We start from the raw sequence: 17,986 nt of genomic DNA, 5'->3' as shown, positions 1-17,986 counted from the left end.
CCGGTCAAATTTCCAGCAGATGATCAAGATATGTGTTTGGATCTATTCGTTTCAATACCCCTGAGAATACAAATATTACTTGCAAAGAAAGTGTCATTTAAATTGTTAGCACGATTGAGTCAATTCACGTGATGAACCCCTCGAATGAAAAAGTTGTGTTCATTACGAGTTAAGTGGTGATGAATAGCACACTCGTTCAAGGCTTATCCTTCACTAATTCACTAGTAACTGTCGAATCATTAGTAACTACTTGATCAGCAATCAATAGTAATTGCGCAGTCAACGACAACTATATTGTCAATTAATGGTGATCGAGTTACTACTGGTAGAAGCATATCATACGTTTATATCTCTTAATGTGAAACAAATTGCAAATAACAAAATTTCTAATCACACTAGCTGATAATTCTCATGCACCATTGCCTTTATTCGCGGGAAGTGTAGAAATGTAAATTTTCATTATTGTTCACAACTGCATTAAAGATTTCAAACATGCATACAATTGACAATACAAAAGGAACAAAAGTACATAACTTTATTTATTCCAATCCTGTATGATCATGTAAAATTATCCCGACTTTTCATCCTTTATGAAAAAGGACACGCTGAAGACTCTCTGCCTATAATGGAATCTCCAGCAGTGGTGGCACCGGTGGCACTGACACCCTTCATGAGACCGCAAGCCGTTCTCTATCGAAGAAGAATTCCACGTTCATGATTTTGAAGTTTTCGTCCAACTAACAAAAGGTTCTAAAATCAGACATCGTACGTATTTAACAAGATTTACTACTATGAAAAAAAGATAGAAGTGACAAAATTTTGCGACTAAATCTACCTCATTTGTTCAAAATATGGTCACAAATTACATTAAAAAATAAATTAAATTAATTTTTGTTGTAAAAAACAGTCACATCGTTGATTTATCAATCATCAATCAATCAATCATACCCAGTGAAGTCCCACCAATAGCATAGCTATAAGTAGGGTATGGGGAGGGTGAGATGTAGGCACATCGTACCTCTATCCACATGGATTAAGAGGTGGCTTCCAGAGAGACCCTCAGCTTTAAAATACATATGTATGAAGCAATACAAAGAAAATCAGAGTTCAACAGTAGTAATAATAATAATAAAAATAATAATAATGATAATAATAATAATATTAATACTATATATGTAGAGAAAATATTATTATGGTGTGTGACTATAATAAGGTAAATAGAAGCCCTAAGTATTCATTTCTCTCTAAAAATCCTTAACTATGGAGTATAAAACAGAAAAAACGACCCAATTTTTTTTTTCAAATGAATATCGGTCGCAAAAGCTATGGAGTATGTATTCTTCACCTCTATTGTAGATACACCAAACATTTTTACCAATTCACCAGTAGGCGGATGGCCTTTGAATGGTCCTTCCATATAACCCCAGTGCCTAAACTTGTACGCAATTATCGAAGGACCGGAATAAACCTGAAGTATCTCCACCGCAAACCCTCTGGGAAACGTGGTAGTAAAGAGTTTGTGAGCCGTATCCACAGTTTCCTCACTAGGATCATACATTCGTAGATTTTTTGACAATGAAGTTTGAAGAAACATATTGTAACCTCCGCCTATCTTAACCACATCTTCTCGTTTTAAAGGTTTTCGGCCTAAAAATCATGGAATCTTAGGATATCAACAGTTGATTTGATCAAATTAAGAACAAAAGTTTAAGTTTCTTTTGAGTTTACCATTAACCGACAATGTTAACTTTGTAACATCAACTGTTTTAAAATCTTCAGCTTTCATTTTGTGAAACAACTCCATTTCCCATGTTTTTAACATGTTTTGAACTTGTTCTTCCAATGAACCTGAAGGCCATATCTTACCATTTCATTTATCCGAGTACAAAAGCATTAGTCCAAAGAAGAAGGCATATATATAGAACTATATAAGCGAAAAAGCAAAAAATTAAGATAATAGCTAATTCAAGTTTATAAAATTTTGTGCATATGCTACAAAAGTCTTGAAGTTTTACGCATTATAATAGATGAACATGTGTGAAGATCCTTTTGCACGACCATAATCGGCACAAAACCTTTTATATTATAAAAGGTGGTATCATATTGATAGTTTATGTACTTATTAACGGAAAATGTTGCTCATAAACTTGGTAGAGTAATTATGTAATTACGTCATAGAGTAATTATGTAATTACTATATAATGTAATTACATAATTACCCTACCTGTATATATAATTACTCTACTTGATTCTCACGTTTAGCACGTTAATTTCATTAGTATTTGATCCAAACCCACCATTTTAAACCAACATTTCTAAGCTACTCTTTTACATATTGTATAGTTGCTACTTGTGTAGGTCATGATGAGTTTACTTGTGAATCAATTGGTGAAATGACTTTGAAGCCCAAGGTTTGGATACAAGACCGGCAATGGTACATTATTCGGTAAAGTGATAAAAAAGGGTAAAAGAGTGATTGAATACCTTCGTCCGGCCTTCTTCGAAGAGTTTGTTGACTACATCAAAGTTGGGGGGTACTCCCAACCTCCATGTGGTGTTCTTCTCACCTTCACCACTCATGAAGCATCTGTATTTGTCCACATCTGAACCTTTGTATTGATCCTTGCTTGTGTTTGGTTCTTGATGGAGAAAATTATTTGATCTTAGTTAAGTTTATATAACAAGTGGAAAAGGGATGATTGGAGAGAGAGTTGGTAAAAGACTTCAAGTCCTAGAATGCTTTCTTTAGTGTTTAGTCCATCATGGTAGGAATAATGACGCCAAATGGGGTCCCCACATTATATGGCTCCAAAGTCAGGTTGGTAGTCCGGATGAAGTGATGACTTTGATCTTAATTTCTTTTTTTTTGACCGACCAAATAAGTAACGCCGGGTACTCCTCTAATATCTAACACATAACTCTTCATAGTTGTTAGTTTGTTACTAATATGATCACGTTTATACGTTTCATTAGTTTTTCAAGTACTGATATAATTGTAATTTTTTCGGTAACAAGTTATCATTGTTATAAAAACAATGTCTATAAGTACATATGTGACTTGACCAATGTTTATCTATTTTGTTGTAGTTGTATCGACTGCTAGGTTTAAATCAAGGGGGTCTAGTTGGCATGTCGACAATTTATTTTCTTCTTCTTCTTCTTCTTCTTCTTTAATAAATCATACAGTAGATATTAATATGCTGAAAGTTGATAGTTCCCTATTTTTTAAAATCGTTAATACTTTGAATATAGTTGGATTGTTACTACTAAAATATTGATATGCTGTTTAAAATAGTGCTTGTAGATTTCTAAATGAAATAAATTATCATATTAACAATTATAAATTCATAGGAAATAACCATGTAGAAGACGAGCTAGTAGACGTCCATAAGTTGGCGAGGAGAGGAAACCCAAAGGGATTAGGAATCATAATTATGGGTGGCACAATATTATTCCGATGCGAAAACACCTTCATAATAGATAAAAGACGTTTATGAGAAAAACATTTTATCCGAAAAATGATAGCAGTGGTCGACTCATGACACGACACATGATCTGTCATGTAGCTTGCTATGTTTTGATGTTGTCTTCCACACAATATTTGGTGCTACGACTTGCATAAATCGTAATATCTACATTTGCTATTTTATGGTTTTATGTGATCCGAAAAGAATCGAGTATTTTTTGTAAATAAAAGCACGTCACGTTTTATAATATTTTAATTAATGAATTGGTGTGAGCCACGGTCGCCTGATTCCGAAAAACATGTAAACCTTACATTATATCCCCTGAAAGAAAGAAATAATAATATAGAAACCCTAGAATCATCTTCAAGATACGATCTTTCTTTCCTTTATTGATCCACTAGGGTTTGGATTCCAGATCGGTTAATTTCAATTCAAATCCACAAACTCCCTCCTTTTTCCCTTCCTCTGCCAGTTATCAAATAATAATAATAATAATAATTTGATGGCGGAGGAAGAAGAATACAATAATAATAACGACGACGGTGACGATCGGAGCGAAGCAAGCGATTACTCGTCGGAGGACGAAGGGACGGAGGATTACCGGCCTGGAGGTTACCACGCCGTTCGTATTGGCGATACGTTTAAGCATGCCAGATATGTTGTTCAGAGAAAACTCGGTTGGGGCCATTTCTCAACTGTCTGGCTTGCTTGGGATACTCAGCAATCTGTACGTACGGAACCTAACCTGTTTTGCCTAATTGCACACACTCAATTTGTTACTGGCTCTTATGATATTGTGGAATGTGGATTGCAGATAAAATTGATTGTTTAGTTTGACTTAATATCATACTTTCCCCCAAATTTGGAGTCATTTAAACCCTTAGAAATGAAGTGTAAACGAACCGAATAAGGCCTTGTTCATGAACGTTTGTTAAGCTTTTATTTGACATGTGAACGGTTCGCGAATGCCTAACCGAATGAAGTTTTATTGTCAGTGTTCGTTAAGGAAATGAACTTGTTCGTGAACAGTTCACGAACACAAACGAATGGGCACAAATGAATATAAGCAATGTGTTGTTTGATTTGGCTAACTGATAATGGTCGGTGTCAACGGTTCGGTCCGGCTACCAAGTTTCTTTTGGTGCTTTTTTAACATTCATTTTAATTAATCACATAATACTCCTATGTAATTTGGTTTTGTAGTTAATTGTTTTTCTTGAATCAGTATGAACAAACATTAACGAACTCAACGAACAAATTATCAAACATTAGCTAACACAATTGAACAACCATAGCTTCTGTTCGTTTTCATTCTTAGTTAATCGAACGAAATGTGCTGTTCATGTTCGTTCATTTATTAAACGAACCAACATAAGAGAATTTTCTGTCAAACTTTCAGTTCGTTTACAGCCCTACTGCCCTAGAAATGATAGTTTTCAAGCCTTTTTTGTTTGTTATACAATTTTAGTATCTGATTAGCATTATTAGGGCAAATCGTGGTCTGTTTTGTAGAGATATGTAGCATTAAAAGTGCAAAAGAGTGCACAACATTACACAGAGGCAGCAATGGATGAAATCACAATATTGAAGCAGATAGCTGAAGGAGATCCGGATGACAAAAAGGCTGTTGTGAAGCTTCTAGATCATTTCAAACACTCGGGACCGAACGGGCAGCACGTGTGTCTGGTTTTTGAGTATTTGGGTGATAATCTTTTGACATTAATAAAATATTCGGACTATCGCGGGATTCCTCTACACAAAGTTAAGGAAATTTGCTACCATATTTTAGGTGGTTTGGATTACTTGCATCAACAACTTTCTATCATTCACACTGATCTTAAACCAGAAAATATTTTGCTTTTATCTACAATTGACCCTGAAAAAGATCCAAGAAAAACAAATGCGCCTCTCGTTCTTCCATCTGTTAAAGAAAAAGTTTTAACCGAATCTGGAGATTCTGAAGATGTTAATAGCTCAAATGGTGATCTTACCATAAACCAGAAAAAGAAAATTAGAAAGAAAGCTACAAAGGCAGCTTTCAATTGTACTGGAAAAGAAGAATCAGAGGAAAATGAGGATGCCACATCATCAATAATAAGAGGTGAATCCAGTAATGGAAGTCAACTTAACAGGAGAGGAAGCCGGTCAACAAGACGGAAGCTTGTAGAAGAAGTTGATGTTAAATGCAAACTGGTTGATTTTGGTAACGCATGTTGGACATATAAGCAGTTTACTAGTGATATACAGACTCAACAGTATAGATGCCCCGAGGTGTTATTAGGATCAAAGTATTCAACTTCTGCTGATTTGTGGTCGTTTGCATGCATATGTTTTGAGCTTGCTACTGGCGATGTTCTTTTTGATCCTCATAGTGGTGATAATTATAATAGAGATGAGGTATTAATTATAAGTTATAATTTTATGTGAAGTGTTTTTATTAATTTTTGTTTGTACTTTGTAGGATCACTTGGCGTTAATGATGGAACTTCTTGGAATGATGCCTCGAAAGGTATTTTTTTTCTGTCTTGTTAAAGTGATATGTGCCATTCATGTGAGGGTGTGCCTTTTTGAATTAGAACCCTAATAAAATACTCTTTCAAACTCTAGAACTCCAAACGTCGACTTCACATACTTCGCTTTCGATTGTGCACTGACCTTCAAGTAGCATCGTCGCTTTCGAGCACAAGGTATGCAAAATTCGTTGGTTCTAAATTTGAAAAGAGACAATTAATCTCACATGAATGGCACATGACAGTTACTTATCTGTTAAAAACTATTGGGGTTGACGTGGGGGCTAAACATGCAACTATCTGACAAATGTTTGAACTAAGTTTGCAACTTTTATAATCTAGGAACCAAACTTGCAATATGGTCAAACCACGGGGACCATTTATGCATTTTTCTTATTTCCTTATAATCATTTGTAGATTTTGATTATTATGCAGATAGCTTTAGGAGGTCGTTACTCTCGGGAATTCTTCAACCGGCATGGTGATTTAAGACACATACGTCGGTTGCGATTTTGGCCTCTGCACAAAGTGCTTATGGAGAAATACGAGTTTAATGAACAAGATGCGAAGGAAATAGCAGCTTTTCTTGTTCCGATTCTTGATTTTGTTCCTGAAAAGAGGCCTACGGCTGCTAAATTACTTAATCACCCTTGGATCACTGGAAGAATATCCCAAGATCTTGGTTCTGTTCTGACTCCTGCTGCTGATAACAAGATTTTGGATAATAATAATAATAATAAAAATAGAACTGATTCTGTTGCAACTGATTCTCAGAGTTCGATGAATAACCGGGTTGATTTTGTTGTAACTGATAACAAGATTTTGGAAAGTACGAGAGAGAAAGATGAGAGAGAAGCAGTGGAGGTTGGAGTGAGGAATATTGCAATTTGAGGAGTTTAAAAACCTGCTTTAAGATAAGCATATGCCAAGTTTCACAGGTATCATAATGATTATTATCGTTACACAACGATTCAGTCGCTTTGATAGTTATCATTACAAAATTAATTTATTTTAATAACAAAGATTATATTTTAGTGTCGCAGGTTATTTGTTGTAGCACAATCTTGAATGCATTTTGTGGTGATGATGAAACGCGAGACCGACTTTTGATATGATGCAAGCTTGGTGAAAGGGTGTAGTTATCAGAGGTATTCTTAATTTGTACAATTTGGGATTTTGTTTCTCGGGACAACAGTGCAACAATAGTGCATATTGATTGTAATGTGGTTATTATGAGTCCCATAGAGACCATGTGTTCATGTAGAGGAATCATACCAAGTTGATATAGTGGTGTTATATAAAGGGTATAAAGTTATTTCTTTCTTTTTTTTCTAGCAGTTGATGAAGACAATTTCCTCTCTTCATTTTATATATGTCTCTCTATTGATTCTTACTATTTGCAACTAGATTGATGTTGATGTGTTTATTGAATGGGTTTTTATATATATAAGTTTAATGTGTATTATAAACTAGCTAGATTCGGATTTGGTTCCCGGTTCAGATTGATGTGAATAAACTGAAAATTGAATTGTGAAAATAAAATAAATAATATATATGTATTTATGTGTAAAAGATTAAAAATATATGTTATATTATAATTTTGTTATTTGGATTAAACCGGTTTAAGAATCACAAATTCAAATTCCCTTTGTAAACCGAATTTGGAATTTGGTATGGAAAATTTGAAGAATTTTGGTTTGAATTTTAACTTATGCAGAAGGTTTTGAAAAGTTAAGAATATATAACTTATTAACGTAATGTGTTTGATTTACCTATTACACCCCTCTAAATCTTAAAACCTATTACACCCATTTTAAAAAAGAGTGTCATATTTAGTCATTTTGGTCTTCCTCAACAAATAAGTTAATCCAAACATTTTTTTTAAAACTTCTTTAAAAAATTCATAAGTTAATATGTCATTTTAACAAAAAGTCATTTTTTCACTTAAATAAGGAAATCCCAAACACACTCTTATAACTATCACAAGAAATTGCATCTATTAGGGCTCAATGTGACCACAAAATAAAAAATCTCCATGTCTAAACAGAATAAAACAAAATAAAATTTCTAAAATCAAGTATGAAATTAGCAAACTACAATATCATTTCGCATAAAAGATCAACAACAAAAAAATAGCAGTGGATTAGTGGAGTGTTTGCATCAACTGTAGACTTAACGGATTTAGAAAGAAATTGAGTTTCTTGGAAGAAATATAAAAGTATTTAAAAACACAAAAACATTTACCAGGGGTGAAGAGATGATCAACATTCTCCGGCATGAACCTAATAATTCCGGCTGTTTGGAGAGTAGTTTTGAGTACAAGCGGTTGGCTTGGTGTCTAGGGTTGTTTTTGGGGGTCAGACTTGACTCGAACCCGTGACCTTAGGTAGATGTGTGTGCGCCAACTCGGCTGGGTGGTTTGATTGTTCATTATAAAACTATTTTCTTCTTTTCCACCTACACAACCTAACCAAACTCAAATTTTCACTCTCATTCAAAACCCAACCAAACCAATTTTTTTATTAAATAAATATAAATTATGATTATTTTTAAAATTTTAAAAGTAACTTTTTTTTTTACTTTTAAAAAATATTTATTTACTTTAAATAGGAAATAAACAAATAAAATTATTATCTCAACGTTTACTCTGTAAATAAAGGAAAAGATTATCAAATTTGTATATTGTTTATTGTTTAGTGATGTCAAGTACCCAACCAAGAGTCGATCCATTAGTCTTTTTCGAACTACATTACATAATTAATTGACTTTTTTATCAAAATTAATTAATCCCAGTACATTTATTTGAATTCAAACCCATCGAATTGATCGATAAAACCACAACACCGCCATTAATAATTCTCCTCTACAGTACCGCCATTGTTGTATAGTTAAGTTTTGCCCAAAACTTTAATATAAAAATGAAGAAACGAAGCGGGAGTTGGAGTTCTAGAACCATACCCCGTAAGTATTATTTTTATAACTGCTGGTCTGTAGTGGTGTGATGAGCATATTGGTTTTGTGAGAATTAGGTTGTTTGTTTTGTTAAGACTATATATTGGATTATTGGTTGGTAAATTGTGTTGCTGGGGTTTTTCAAAACTCTTAGTATTGTGTGTGTAAATTGTAGCGATAACAATGGGTCGGGTCTAGGTAATCTCAAACCCATACCTGATTATAAAAACAAAGGTGGCAAATGGGTTGGGTCGGAATGAGTTAGGGTCCAAACGGGTCGATTAAGAAAAATGTTGTTTTGGTTTGGGTTGGAACAGTTAAAAACATGTTTTTTTTAGATAACGACGAAAATATTTTAGTTTTCTTTATTAGATTTTTTGTTTATATTTTGAGTTATGATTTTTTTTAAATGTGTTTTCTATTAACATCAAAAACCCTCAAAAAATTATTCAAAAATAATAATAAAAAAATGATAACTCAAAATATAAATCATAAACAAAAAAAGTAAAAAAAAAACTAAAATGTTTTTTCCGTTGTCCTCGTTTCATAAAAAATAAATAATAAAAAAAACTCACTGAGAAATCGAGCTGAAACCGAAAAATTCAGCGTAACTGAAACAAAAGGCCAAAACCGTACCAAGTATCAAAACAAAACTAAAATAATTGAAACCGAATAAAAACGAAACTGAAAAACGGACAAAAACGAAACGAAAAACGAGTCCGAAATCGACCAAAACCCAAACCTGAACCGAACCCATTCCAATCTGAAACCCGTTTTGTGCCGTTACCTGTCTCGTGTGAAACCCGGTCTGATCCTAAACCTACCACATTTTCTTAGGACACTAACCCACATCGACTTATTTCTTTGAATTTGTCGACCCATTTTGACTCGAAAATAACAAGATGAAATTTCAAATTACCCATTTTGACCCATATAATTAAAATCTCTGACCTAAAACAACTCATTTAATTCTTAAAACAACCCAAATTGACCCATAACTCAAGATTGCCACCCATAATAAAACTCATCCTAGACCCGTCGGGTAATTACCCATTAGGTTTCGGGCATATCCGCGGGTTTCAGGTAACCCGTTCGTCTATAAAATTTACCCGTCGGGTGTACCCGACGCAAACCCATCAGGTTTCTATCAGGTTTAGCGAGAAGATTATTCATTAGAAGAAGGAAGCAGAGATTAGTAAGTTCGGTGACCTCGGTAATGGAAATTGAAAATTGGAATGCCAAAGTGTATACTGTGCATGAGCCGGGAGGGATTCAAGAATTGCAATATGGAAATGAAGAGTCTTTTAGATTCTTGATATTATGTTTAGAAATATAATTTTTTTTAATATGCTAATTTATATAAAGATACATATAAAATAAATATATAAGAACATAAAATGGTCGGGTTACTAGGTTATCTAATCGGGTATATAAGAAATACCATACCCGTCCCAAACCCGTGATAAATTTCAAAAGTAATCCCAAACCCGCCTCATATCCTAATGGGACGGGTATTACCCGTCCCAATTATGTCGGGTTTCAGCTATTTCCGTCGGGTCCGGGTTTCATTGATATCCCTAGTAAATTTATGGTTGTTTTTTCACCTTTTGAAAAAAAAAAGAAAGCAATATGCAAAAGTAATAGTTTATATGCAAAAGAAGTATATAGTGCAAGAAGTAGAATGAAATGTTAATAGTATATGTATCGAAAAAAAATTTAATTTTGCATTTTGTGGTTTTAAAACTAAGCAATATGCAAAAATAATAGTTTATATGCAAAATTGTTTTATGCATATAACACATTATTAGAATTTGTGTACTACTATTTGGTTTGATTAATGTTATGTTGTATGTAGATTCTAAAAAAAGAAAATGTGACTTAGATGAGGTTTGTGCAGACGGCACTCCGTCTGACATGGTTGATAAGAGAAAGAAACAAACAAAAGAAGGTTGTTCTAATAAAAGGAAAAACACGCAAGAGTCAGTTTCAAACTTAAGAAACATGTAAGAGTCGGTTTCAAACTCACGAAACATGCAAGAGTCGGTTTCAAACTTAAGTTCAAAGAAGGTGGTTCTAATAAAAGGAAAACCAAGAATGGGACTAAAAGCGGAAAAAAAGAAAATGTTAACAAGAAGAAAAACATTTCTGCCAATTTAATTACAAGACAGAGTCCATATCAGCTAGTGCAGATTTTAAAAAGTTTAACAGACACACAAAAAGCTGATTTGAGAGAAATAGGTTTCGGATGTATGGTCGACTTTAGTATTAAGGCTTTACCAATGAGATTGGCACTTCTGTTGGTAGATAGGTTAGATGCTGAGAAGTGTGAGATGATGGTTGGTGAAAAATTGATGAAAATAACAAAGAAAGATGTTCACGAGATTTTAGGATTTCCAATGGGAAATAGAGAAGTGAAGGCATTGAGAAAAGCCGGTTTGGTGCAAAATGATTTAGTGAAGACATGGAAACTTAGATTCCCGATGCCTAAGAAGGGAAGTCAGATTATAAAACTGACAGACGTAAAGAAAAAGATCAATGGTGAACCGGAAGGGGGATCAACATTAAAAATTGATATATTGTTGTCGATTATCACAGTAATGGTTGAAGGTATAACATGTGGTACCATCAATCAAAGGGTCCTAGGATCGATCAATGACGAAAATGATATAAAGGACATGGATTGGTGTGGCTATGTCATTGATTGTCTGAAGAGATCAAAGGATAAATGGTCTAAGGATAGTTGCTATACAGGACCGTTAACATTCTTAGTGGTATGTATTGTTCTATTATCAACATTTTGACGTCTATTTTAGCAATTTATACTGATAAAATCATTGATTTGTTAATACAGGTATGGTATGCACAACAGATATCTAAAAAACAAAAGGGGAATCCTGCAATTTTGCATTGGACTACTAAAGAACTTAAATCAATTGAGCAAATGGAACTTTCCGGAGCTAAAGTTGATGAAGAATCGCAACACCCAAAACCATTAAGCATAGATAATCCTGATAATGTTCCTTATGCTGGTATATATATGCACATAGTTACTTTTTCAAAAATAGTTATATATATATAAATTTTGTTAATATTAAATACTTTAGGTGATGGAGATGAGGATCCTGAATACAACAATGAAACAAGTTTTGATGATAGAGTAGAATTTGATTACCAAACAATAAAAGACCACGAGGAAAGGAAGCAGGTAAGATTATTATCTAGATAATGCAGCTTATAGTCATTTGAAGCACCATGATTTAATATTTGCATATGGTTTTTAAGATTTGCATATGGGTCATAGTTAACATATGCTAAAGAGTAAAGATTACGAATATGTTTTTATAATGCAGGTTTTTTTCCATGGAATACGTAAAGCGTATAATGATTTGCTTAAATTCAATGAAGAAATTTTTTCAGCAATGAAAAGTGGTTTGTCTAATTTTCCTGGTGATCTATATGTTATTGGACAATTTAATATTGTTAAGGAAAAATGGTTTAAAGATCTTGAGTTATATAAACAAATAGAAGAAGAATTTGGAGTAGATAATGATGATAAAGCTGAAATGGATGAAGGTGAAGTGCCTGAAATGAATAGGGATGATGTTGATGCCCCAAAAACGGATGTTGATGCTGCCACTGGAATGCATGATGATGTTGTCCTTGAAATGGATACAAGATTGGAAACAAAGGTTGACGATTGAAGTAAAGATGTTTATGTTCCTGAAATGGATGATGTTAATGGTGCCACTGGAATGCATGATGATGTATTGCCTTGGACGAAGGATTACCGGCATGGGGGTTATCATGCCGTTTGTGTTGGTGATACGTTTAAGCATTCCAGATATGTTGTTCAGAGAAAACTCGGCTGGGGCCATTTTTCAACTGTCTGGCTCGCCTGGGACACTCATCAATCTGTACGTACGGAACCTATTTGCACACACTCAATTTGTTACTAGTTTATTTATGTATCTTATGATATTGCGGATTGTCTAGTTTAACATATTTCCCCCAAATTTAATCATGTAAAGTGTCACTGCACTTGAACTGCTTCAAATCAAACTCTTAGAAATGAATCTTAAACGGAACTGAACAAAGCCTTGTTCATGTTTGGACAAGTGAACAAGTCACAAACACCTAACCGAACAAAATTTATCGTCTCTCTTGGTAGTTGTTGCTTTAAAGTTTAATAATGTACCAACTACCAACACATGCAATAAGGAAATGAACTTGCTTGTGAGTGGTTAACAAACAAAAATGGACATAAAACAATGTTTATTTTGATATGTTCAATTTTCTCATTTCATTATAATTTTATTTAAAGATTTTGATTATTATGCAGATAGCTTTAGGTGGTCGTTACTCTAGGGAATTCTTCAACCAACATGGTGATTTAAGACACATACGTCGGTTGCGCTTTTGGCCTCTGCACAAAGTTCTAATGGAGAAATATGAGTTTAATGAACAAGATGCGAAGGAAATGGCAGATTTTCTTGTTCCGATTCTTGATTTTGTCCCTGAAAGGAGACATACTGCTGCTAAATTACTTAATCACCCTTGGATCACTGGAAGAATATCTCAACATCTTGGTTCTGCTGTTGTTGTGACTCCTGCTGCTGATAACAAGATTTTGGATAATAATAATAATAATAATAATAATAATAATAATATAAACTGATTCTGTTGCAACTGATTCTGAGAGTTTGATGAATGACAGAGTTGATACTGTTGCAACTGTTAACACGATTTTGGAGAGTACGAGAGAGAAGCAGTGGAGGTTGGAGAGGGGAATATAGCAATTGGAGGAGTTTTAAAATCTGCTTTAAGATAAGCATGCCAACTTTCACAGGTATCATTATAGTGATTATTATCTTTACACAATGATTCAGTTAAAACATGCAGCCGCTTTTATAGTTATCATTACAAAACTAATTTAATAGCAAAGCTATGGTAGGATCTGAGGAGGGTAAAATGTAGACAGCCTTACCTCTACCCCGTAGGAATAGAGAGGCTGCTTTCGGTGAGACCCCCGGCTCGATATTTTAATAACAAAGATTATATTTTAATGTTGCAGGTTATTTGTTGAAGCACAATGTTGAATGAGTTTTGTGGTGATGATGAAACACGTAACAAACTTGGTGAATCGGTGTAGTTAGACTAGAAGTATTCATTTTACAATTTGGGATTTTGTTTTTTGGGACAATAGTGCATGTTGATTGTAATGTGGTTATTATGAGTCCCATAGATGACAACTGATTTTGGTGAATGGGCCAAGAAACATGTGATCCCATAAGGGGTTCTCTTTTTAAATGCTTCATCTTTACTCTGTATCGGCATATTGCCTCTAAATCTATTGCAGCTGTGGTGTACACACAACAAACATATATGATTATATGTATGCAATGACTATCACTGTACCGAGTCTGCTATCATTCTAAATTCATGCATACTCTACTACCACAAATGTCACGTAGTTGCTACTCAAAACAACTCCAATGATGAATTGTGAGTTGTGTTGATTTAATCCCTAGCTGGAAGATATAGCATGTCTTGCTGAAATGATAATTGATTGGACGATGATTATGATTATTATTATGATTATAATGATGTAGTTTGCCGTAGATGATAATGATGACATCATAAATTGGCCACCTAAAGGATTTTCTTTGCCCTGAGATACGAGTAAGTGAGAAAAAATGCCACTACAGCACCAAATATTATACCTCCTGTCGTAAGCCAAAACGCAAACTGCATGCAATAAAGAGAATATTATTATACGCCCAAAAAGGATTGGATCCTCTGCAATAATCATATATTAGTGGGTGTTATAAACTGTTGATTATTTCACTAAATGCAAAAAAAGAAGAAATTACCGCATGTTCTTCAAGGTAGGATCTTAAATTCATGCCAAATATACCTACAAACAAAACAAGCCTTAAGAAAATGACATAGGATTCAGCTAGTATCTTAATTCAAGTTCCCACAATTTGGCATCACATATCACATTAGTTCAAAATTTTCAATTCATTATTTGATAATGATGATGGTCAAAGGTACATTTGCCATATTTTACAAATTAGTAAGATTGAACACTTGCTATTGTTATAATGATGCCATTAATTTGATTAAAGAAAATAAGTAATAACCTGAAACCAAAGCACCAACAGCTAGACAAAAGGTTCCAACCTGAAGAAGCAATTCAAATCTGCTGACCTGGAGCCTTCTAGAACTGAAACAAAAGAAAGAAAGAAATATATATTATTTTAACTCATTTCCATCATCATAGACTACTTGCGTTTTTCCTGCTGTCAAGGGTTTTATAAGAATAAACCTTAATAATCAAATACTTCTATAAAAACACATATGCAAACCTCAAATTAACAGCAATTGAGTCTTCCATTTCTCTTGCAGAATCAAGAAGTCTTCCTGCTTGATTATGACACGATTCACATCTGCAATTACATTAAAGATCATTCAAATGCTAATAAGCAAAATCATGCACCACAAATTGCAATAAAGATCGTAGTAACACACACTATTTAGTATTTACCTACCTATGAAGATAATTTTCAAGCAACATTTCAATTTCTTCCTCCTCTTCTACATATGATGAAAACGAATCAACCATAAGTTAACCAATTTCACAACAATATTACATATTATGCAACACACTTACCCTCAGCAACCTGTTTATCTAGTGGAACCGAGCACTCTACATCAATATTTCTGTTCAAGATGCAGTTTCTACCCACAATACAGAGGCGCCGTATTTCTTGAGAATCTTCTAACATATCAAGCAGCATTTGTCTGAGTGCCCCTGCTTTGGATCCCAGTTCCACCTTTCATTAAACAATTAACGGTTTGTTTTATTTCACTTCACACAATAGGCGTCTAAGTTTAAGAAATTAATGATACCAAAGTTTGCTTGCAAGTACGAAGTTGTTCCAATATGCCAGCTGTTTACCGGTTTGGTAAAACCTTAAGGAGATCTTGAACCTGAATTACAAAGATATGAATATATGATGGTATAATATTCAAAAGTTACAAAAAGATATGATGTTACCAAAAGTAAAGTTAAAAATGTAGTCAATGTATGTACATACTCACATGTGGGTCTAATACCATTAGCCTGTGCTCAAAGTGTTGTATTCTTGAATTAAGGGCAGCTTCCACAACCTGCAAGTCAAAGTCAAAGTTCTTTTTAAACATTGGTGAATCCAAACCCTAGAAACTTTAATCAAGTTCACTTACAGACGAATACAAGCAAAGTGGCTAATACTTATATAGGTAATCCAAAAAACTTATATAGAACAGAACAGAACAGAACAGAACCAACCTCAAGCTCAAATGGCATTACTAAAGCTCCACCAATCATACTTTTAGGATTTAAACGAGGTAATAAATCGTCAATAAAAGCTTTTCCTCCTGTACTGCAATACACAACAATAAAAGCTCTCCCACGATCCTTTTAACTAGAAAGTAAGAGTAAACACTACTGAATTTTGATATGAACAATACTTACCGGTTGTAGTTGAATATAAAGACACTCTCTTGCATTACAATTGCTCGCAAGGATCCGAAATTCAATAGTATGGCATTTTCACGAACCTATGAAAGAAATCACAAAACACATGTATTAACGATTAATAATGAACAGAAATCTCGGTGCTTATGTTAACCATATGACAACATAACAGTAGATTAGTTAAGGCAACATACCAACAAAGATGGCATTGTGTTTGTTAACCATAACGATGGATCAACACTCCTTATGTCACGAGGACGAAGACCTGTTATCAAAAAACTAAAGTTAAGACAATTCGAACAATCGTGAAGTATTATAACTTCATTAATCATGACTAAATGCTTGATTGAACATATCTGCAAGCAAATGTAGATAATAATTCAACATTAACTATTAGCAGAATCAATCGACAAAGCAAAAAAATGATCATAAAATTTTCGTGAAGTATTATAATTTCATTAATCATGACTAAACGCTTGATTGAACATATCTGCAAGCAAATGTAGATAATAATTCAACATTAACCATTAGCAGAATCTCAGACAAAGCAAAAAAATGATCATAAAATTTGGAAACTCACCACTTGACTTTAGCAGATGCCTTCTGTTAACTTTTCTAGTTGACACCATTCCTTTTGAACTTACTTTAACAACCTTCAATCAAAATAACAACACATATATAATCAGATTACAGCATCTGCCTCATCTAAATGAATTCAGATTAAGCTTTCAGTGTTACTAACTTCAAACTATTTATAATCCCTAGCTTATATACATAAATTAGACTAACTAACTTTAGAAACAATTAACTACTAACTGTGACTAACAGTCAAACTAACGGAAATAACCGAACCTCGTAAACCGGATCACGACTGCCAAGATTAAGCGCGTCAGACAATGACGAAACACTCCTCTTCGATCCACCGGTCACCGTCTTTACAAACTCGTCGGAATCATTACCGGAATCCACGTCATCGTTAATATCACCGGCGGATGTTTCCTCTGTTGATTTCACGTAACGCTTAGACCTAACAGTCGATAACACTTGCAGTGTAACCGGAAATAGAAACTCGCAGCTCTTACGTAGCGAAATCGCCTGATTAACCGGCCGGATGAATGTGTATTTAGTGAATTGAATGTACGCCGGCGAGTGAACGACTGATAAATGTGGAAAGTGTGAGGAAGAAGAAATTGGAGTAACCGTTTTTAACGCCATTTTACGATGGTCATATATATTCAGTTAGTAGTAGAGGTTGATCATGTTAGAATCGGATACTATGGAATTTTGTAGGGGTATGGTACTAAACCCGGCTTACGACCTTAATTTATTATGTCTGGCTTATTTTATTATATGGACTAATACAATATTATTGGGCTGAGGGGGTTTTGTGGAGGTAACCCTAACTGGGCTAGGCCCATTAGGGTACCATGATGCTGGCCATGAGGCTCCCTATATAAGGAGGTCTCCACCTCCTTATTAAGGGTTGTTGCTCTCAATAAGAGCCACCACCATAACCATTTTTGTGTCTGTAAACA

At 34.1% G+C, this 17,986-nt stretch overlaps 1 protein-coding gene and 2 pseudogenes across 4 annotated transcripts; 1 reads left to right on the top strand and 2 right to left on the bottom strand.

Moving 5' to 3' along the window:
- Nucleotides 1–588: 588 nt before the first annotated feature.
- LOC143637349 (pathogen-related protein-like) lies at nucleotides 589–2,799 on the bottom strand (annotated as a pseudogene). The gene is made up of 5 exons (XR_013154412.1): nucleotides 2,780–2,799; nucleotides 2,485–2,662; nucleotides 1,729–1,861; nucleotides 1,346–1,647; nucleotides 589–737 (listed from the first exon to the last, which is right to left on the bottom strand). The product of XR_013154412.1 is annotated as a pathogen-related protein-like (transcript).
- A 1,157-nt stretch (nucleotides 2,800–3,956) lies between these two features.
- Nucleotides 3,957–13,765, top strand: LOC143637329 (uncharacterized). 2 transcript variants are annotated; one of them, XM_077104747.1, is made up of 5 exons: nucleotides 3,957–4,194; nucleotides 4,980–5,864; nucleotides 5,929–5,976; nucleotides 6,413–6,841; nucleotides 13,704–13,765. In XM_077104747.1, the coding sequence occupies exons 1-5, from the start codon at nucleotides 3,970–3,972 to the stop codon at nucleotides 13,755–13,757; spliced, it is 1,641 nt and encodes a 546-aa protein (XP_076960862.1). In that variant the 5' UTR covers nucleotides 3,957–3,969; the 3' UTR covers nucleotides 13,758–13,765. The 2 variants fall into 2 exon arrangements, with proteins under 2 accessions (XP_076960862.1, XP_076960863.1); XM_077104748.1 differs by lacking the exon at nucleotides 13,704–13,765 and adding an exon at nucleotides 7,035–7,127 and having other exon boundaries at nucleotides 6,413–6,915.
- A 698-nt stretch (nucleotides 13,766–14,463) lies between these two features.
- Nucleotides 14,464–17,666, bottom strand: LOC143637300 (magnesium transporter MRS2-11, chloroplastic-like; annotated as a pseudogene). The gene is made up of 13 exons (XR_013154401.1): nucleotides 17,304–17,666; nucleotides 17,032–17,104; nucleotides 16,646–16,716; nucleotides 16,449–16,534; nucleotides 16,263–16,356; nucleotides 16,034–16,102; nucleotides 15,842–15,922; nucleotides 15,603–15,765; nucleotides 15,481–15,526; nucleotides 15,298–15,378; nucleotides 15,073–15,155; nucleotides 14,800–14,843; nucleotides 14,464–14,674 (listed from the first exon to the last, which is right to left on the bottom strand). The product of XR_013154401.1 is annotated as a magnesium transporter MRS2-11, chloroplastic-like (transcript).
- Nucleotides 17,667–17,986: the final 320 nt, after the last annotated feature.

This window comes from Bidens hawaiensis, unplaced genomic scaffold (assembly GCF_021521415.1).
Source record: "Bidens hawaiensis isolate Kalapana, Puna unplaced genomic scaffold, B.hawaiensis_p1.1 tig00008219_1, whole genome shotgun sequence".
Classification (NCBI taxonomy): domain Eukaryota; kingdom Viridiplantae; phylum Streptophyta; class Magnoliopsida; order Asterales; family Asteraceae; genus Bidens; species Bidens hawaiensis.
Note: the sequence above shows the minus strand (reverse complement) of the source record. Positions and strands in the feature narration are given on the sequence as shown.

Bases quoted from the DNA above. Each gene is read 5' to 3' on its own strand.
- LOC143637329 (XM_077104747.1), top strand. From the start codon at position 3,970: ATGGCGGAGGAAGAAGAATACAATAATAATAACGACGACGGTGACGAT. The intron at 4,195-4,979 runs GTACGTACGGAA...TCTGTTTTGTAG, and splicing joins CTTGGGATACTCAGCAATCT to AGATATGTAGCATTAAAAGT. The intron at 5,977-6,412 runs GTATTTTTTTTC...ATTATTATGCAG, and splicing joins TTGGAATGATGCCTCGAAAG to ATAGCTTTAGGAGGTCGTTA.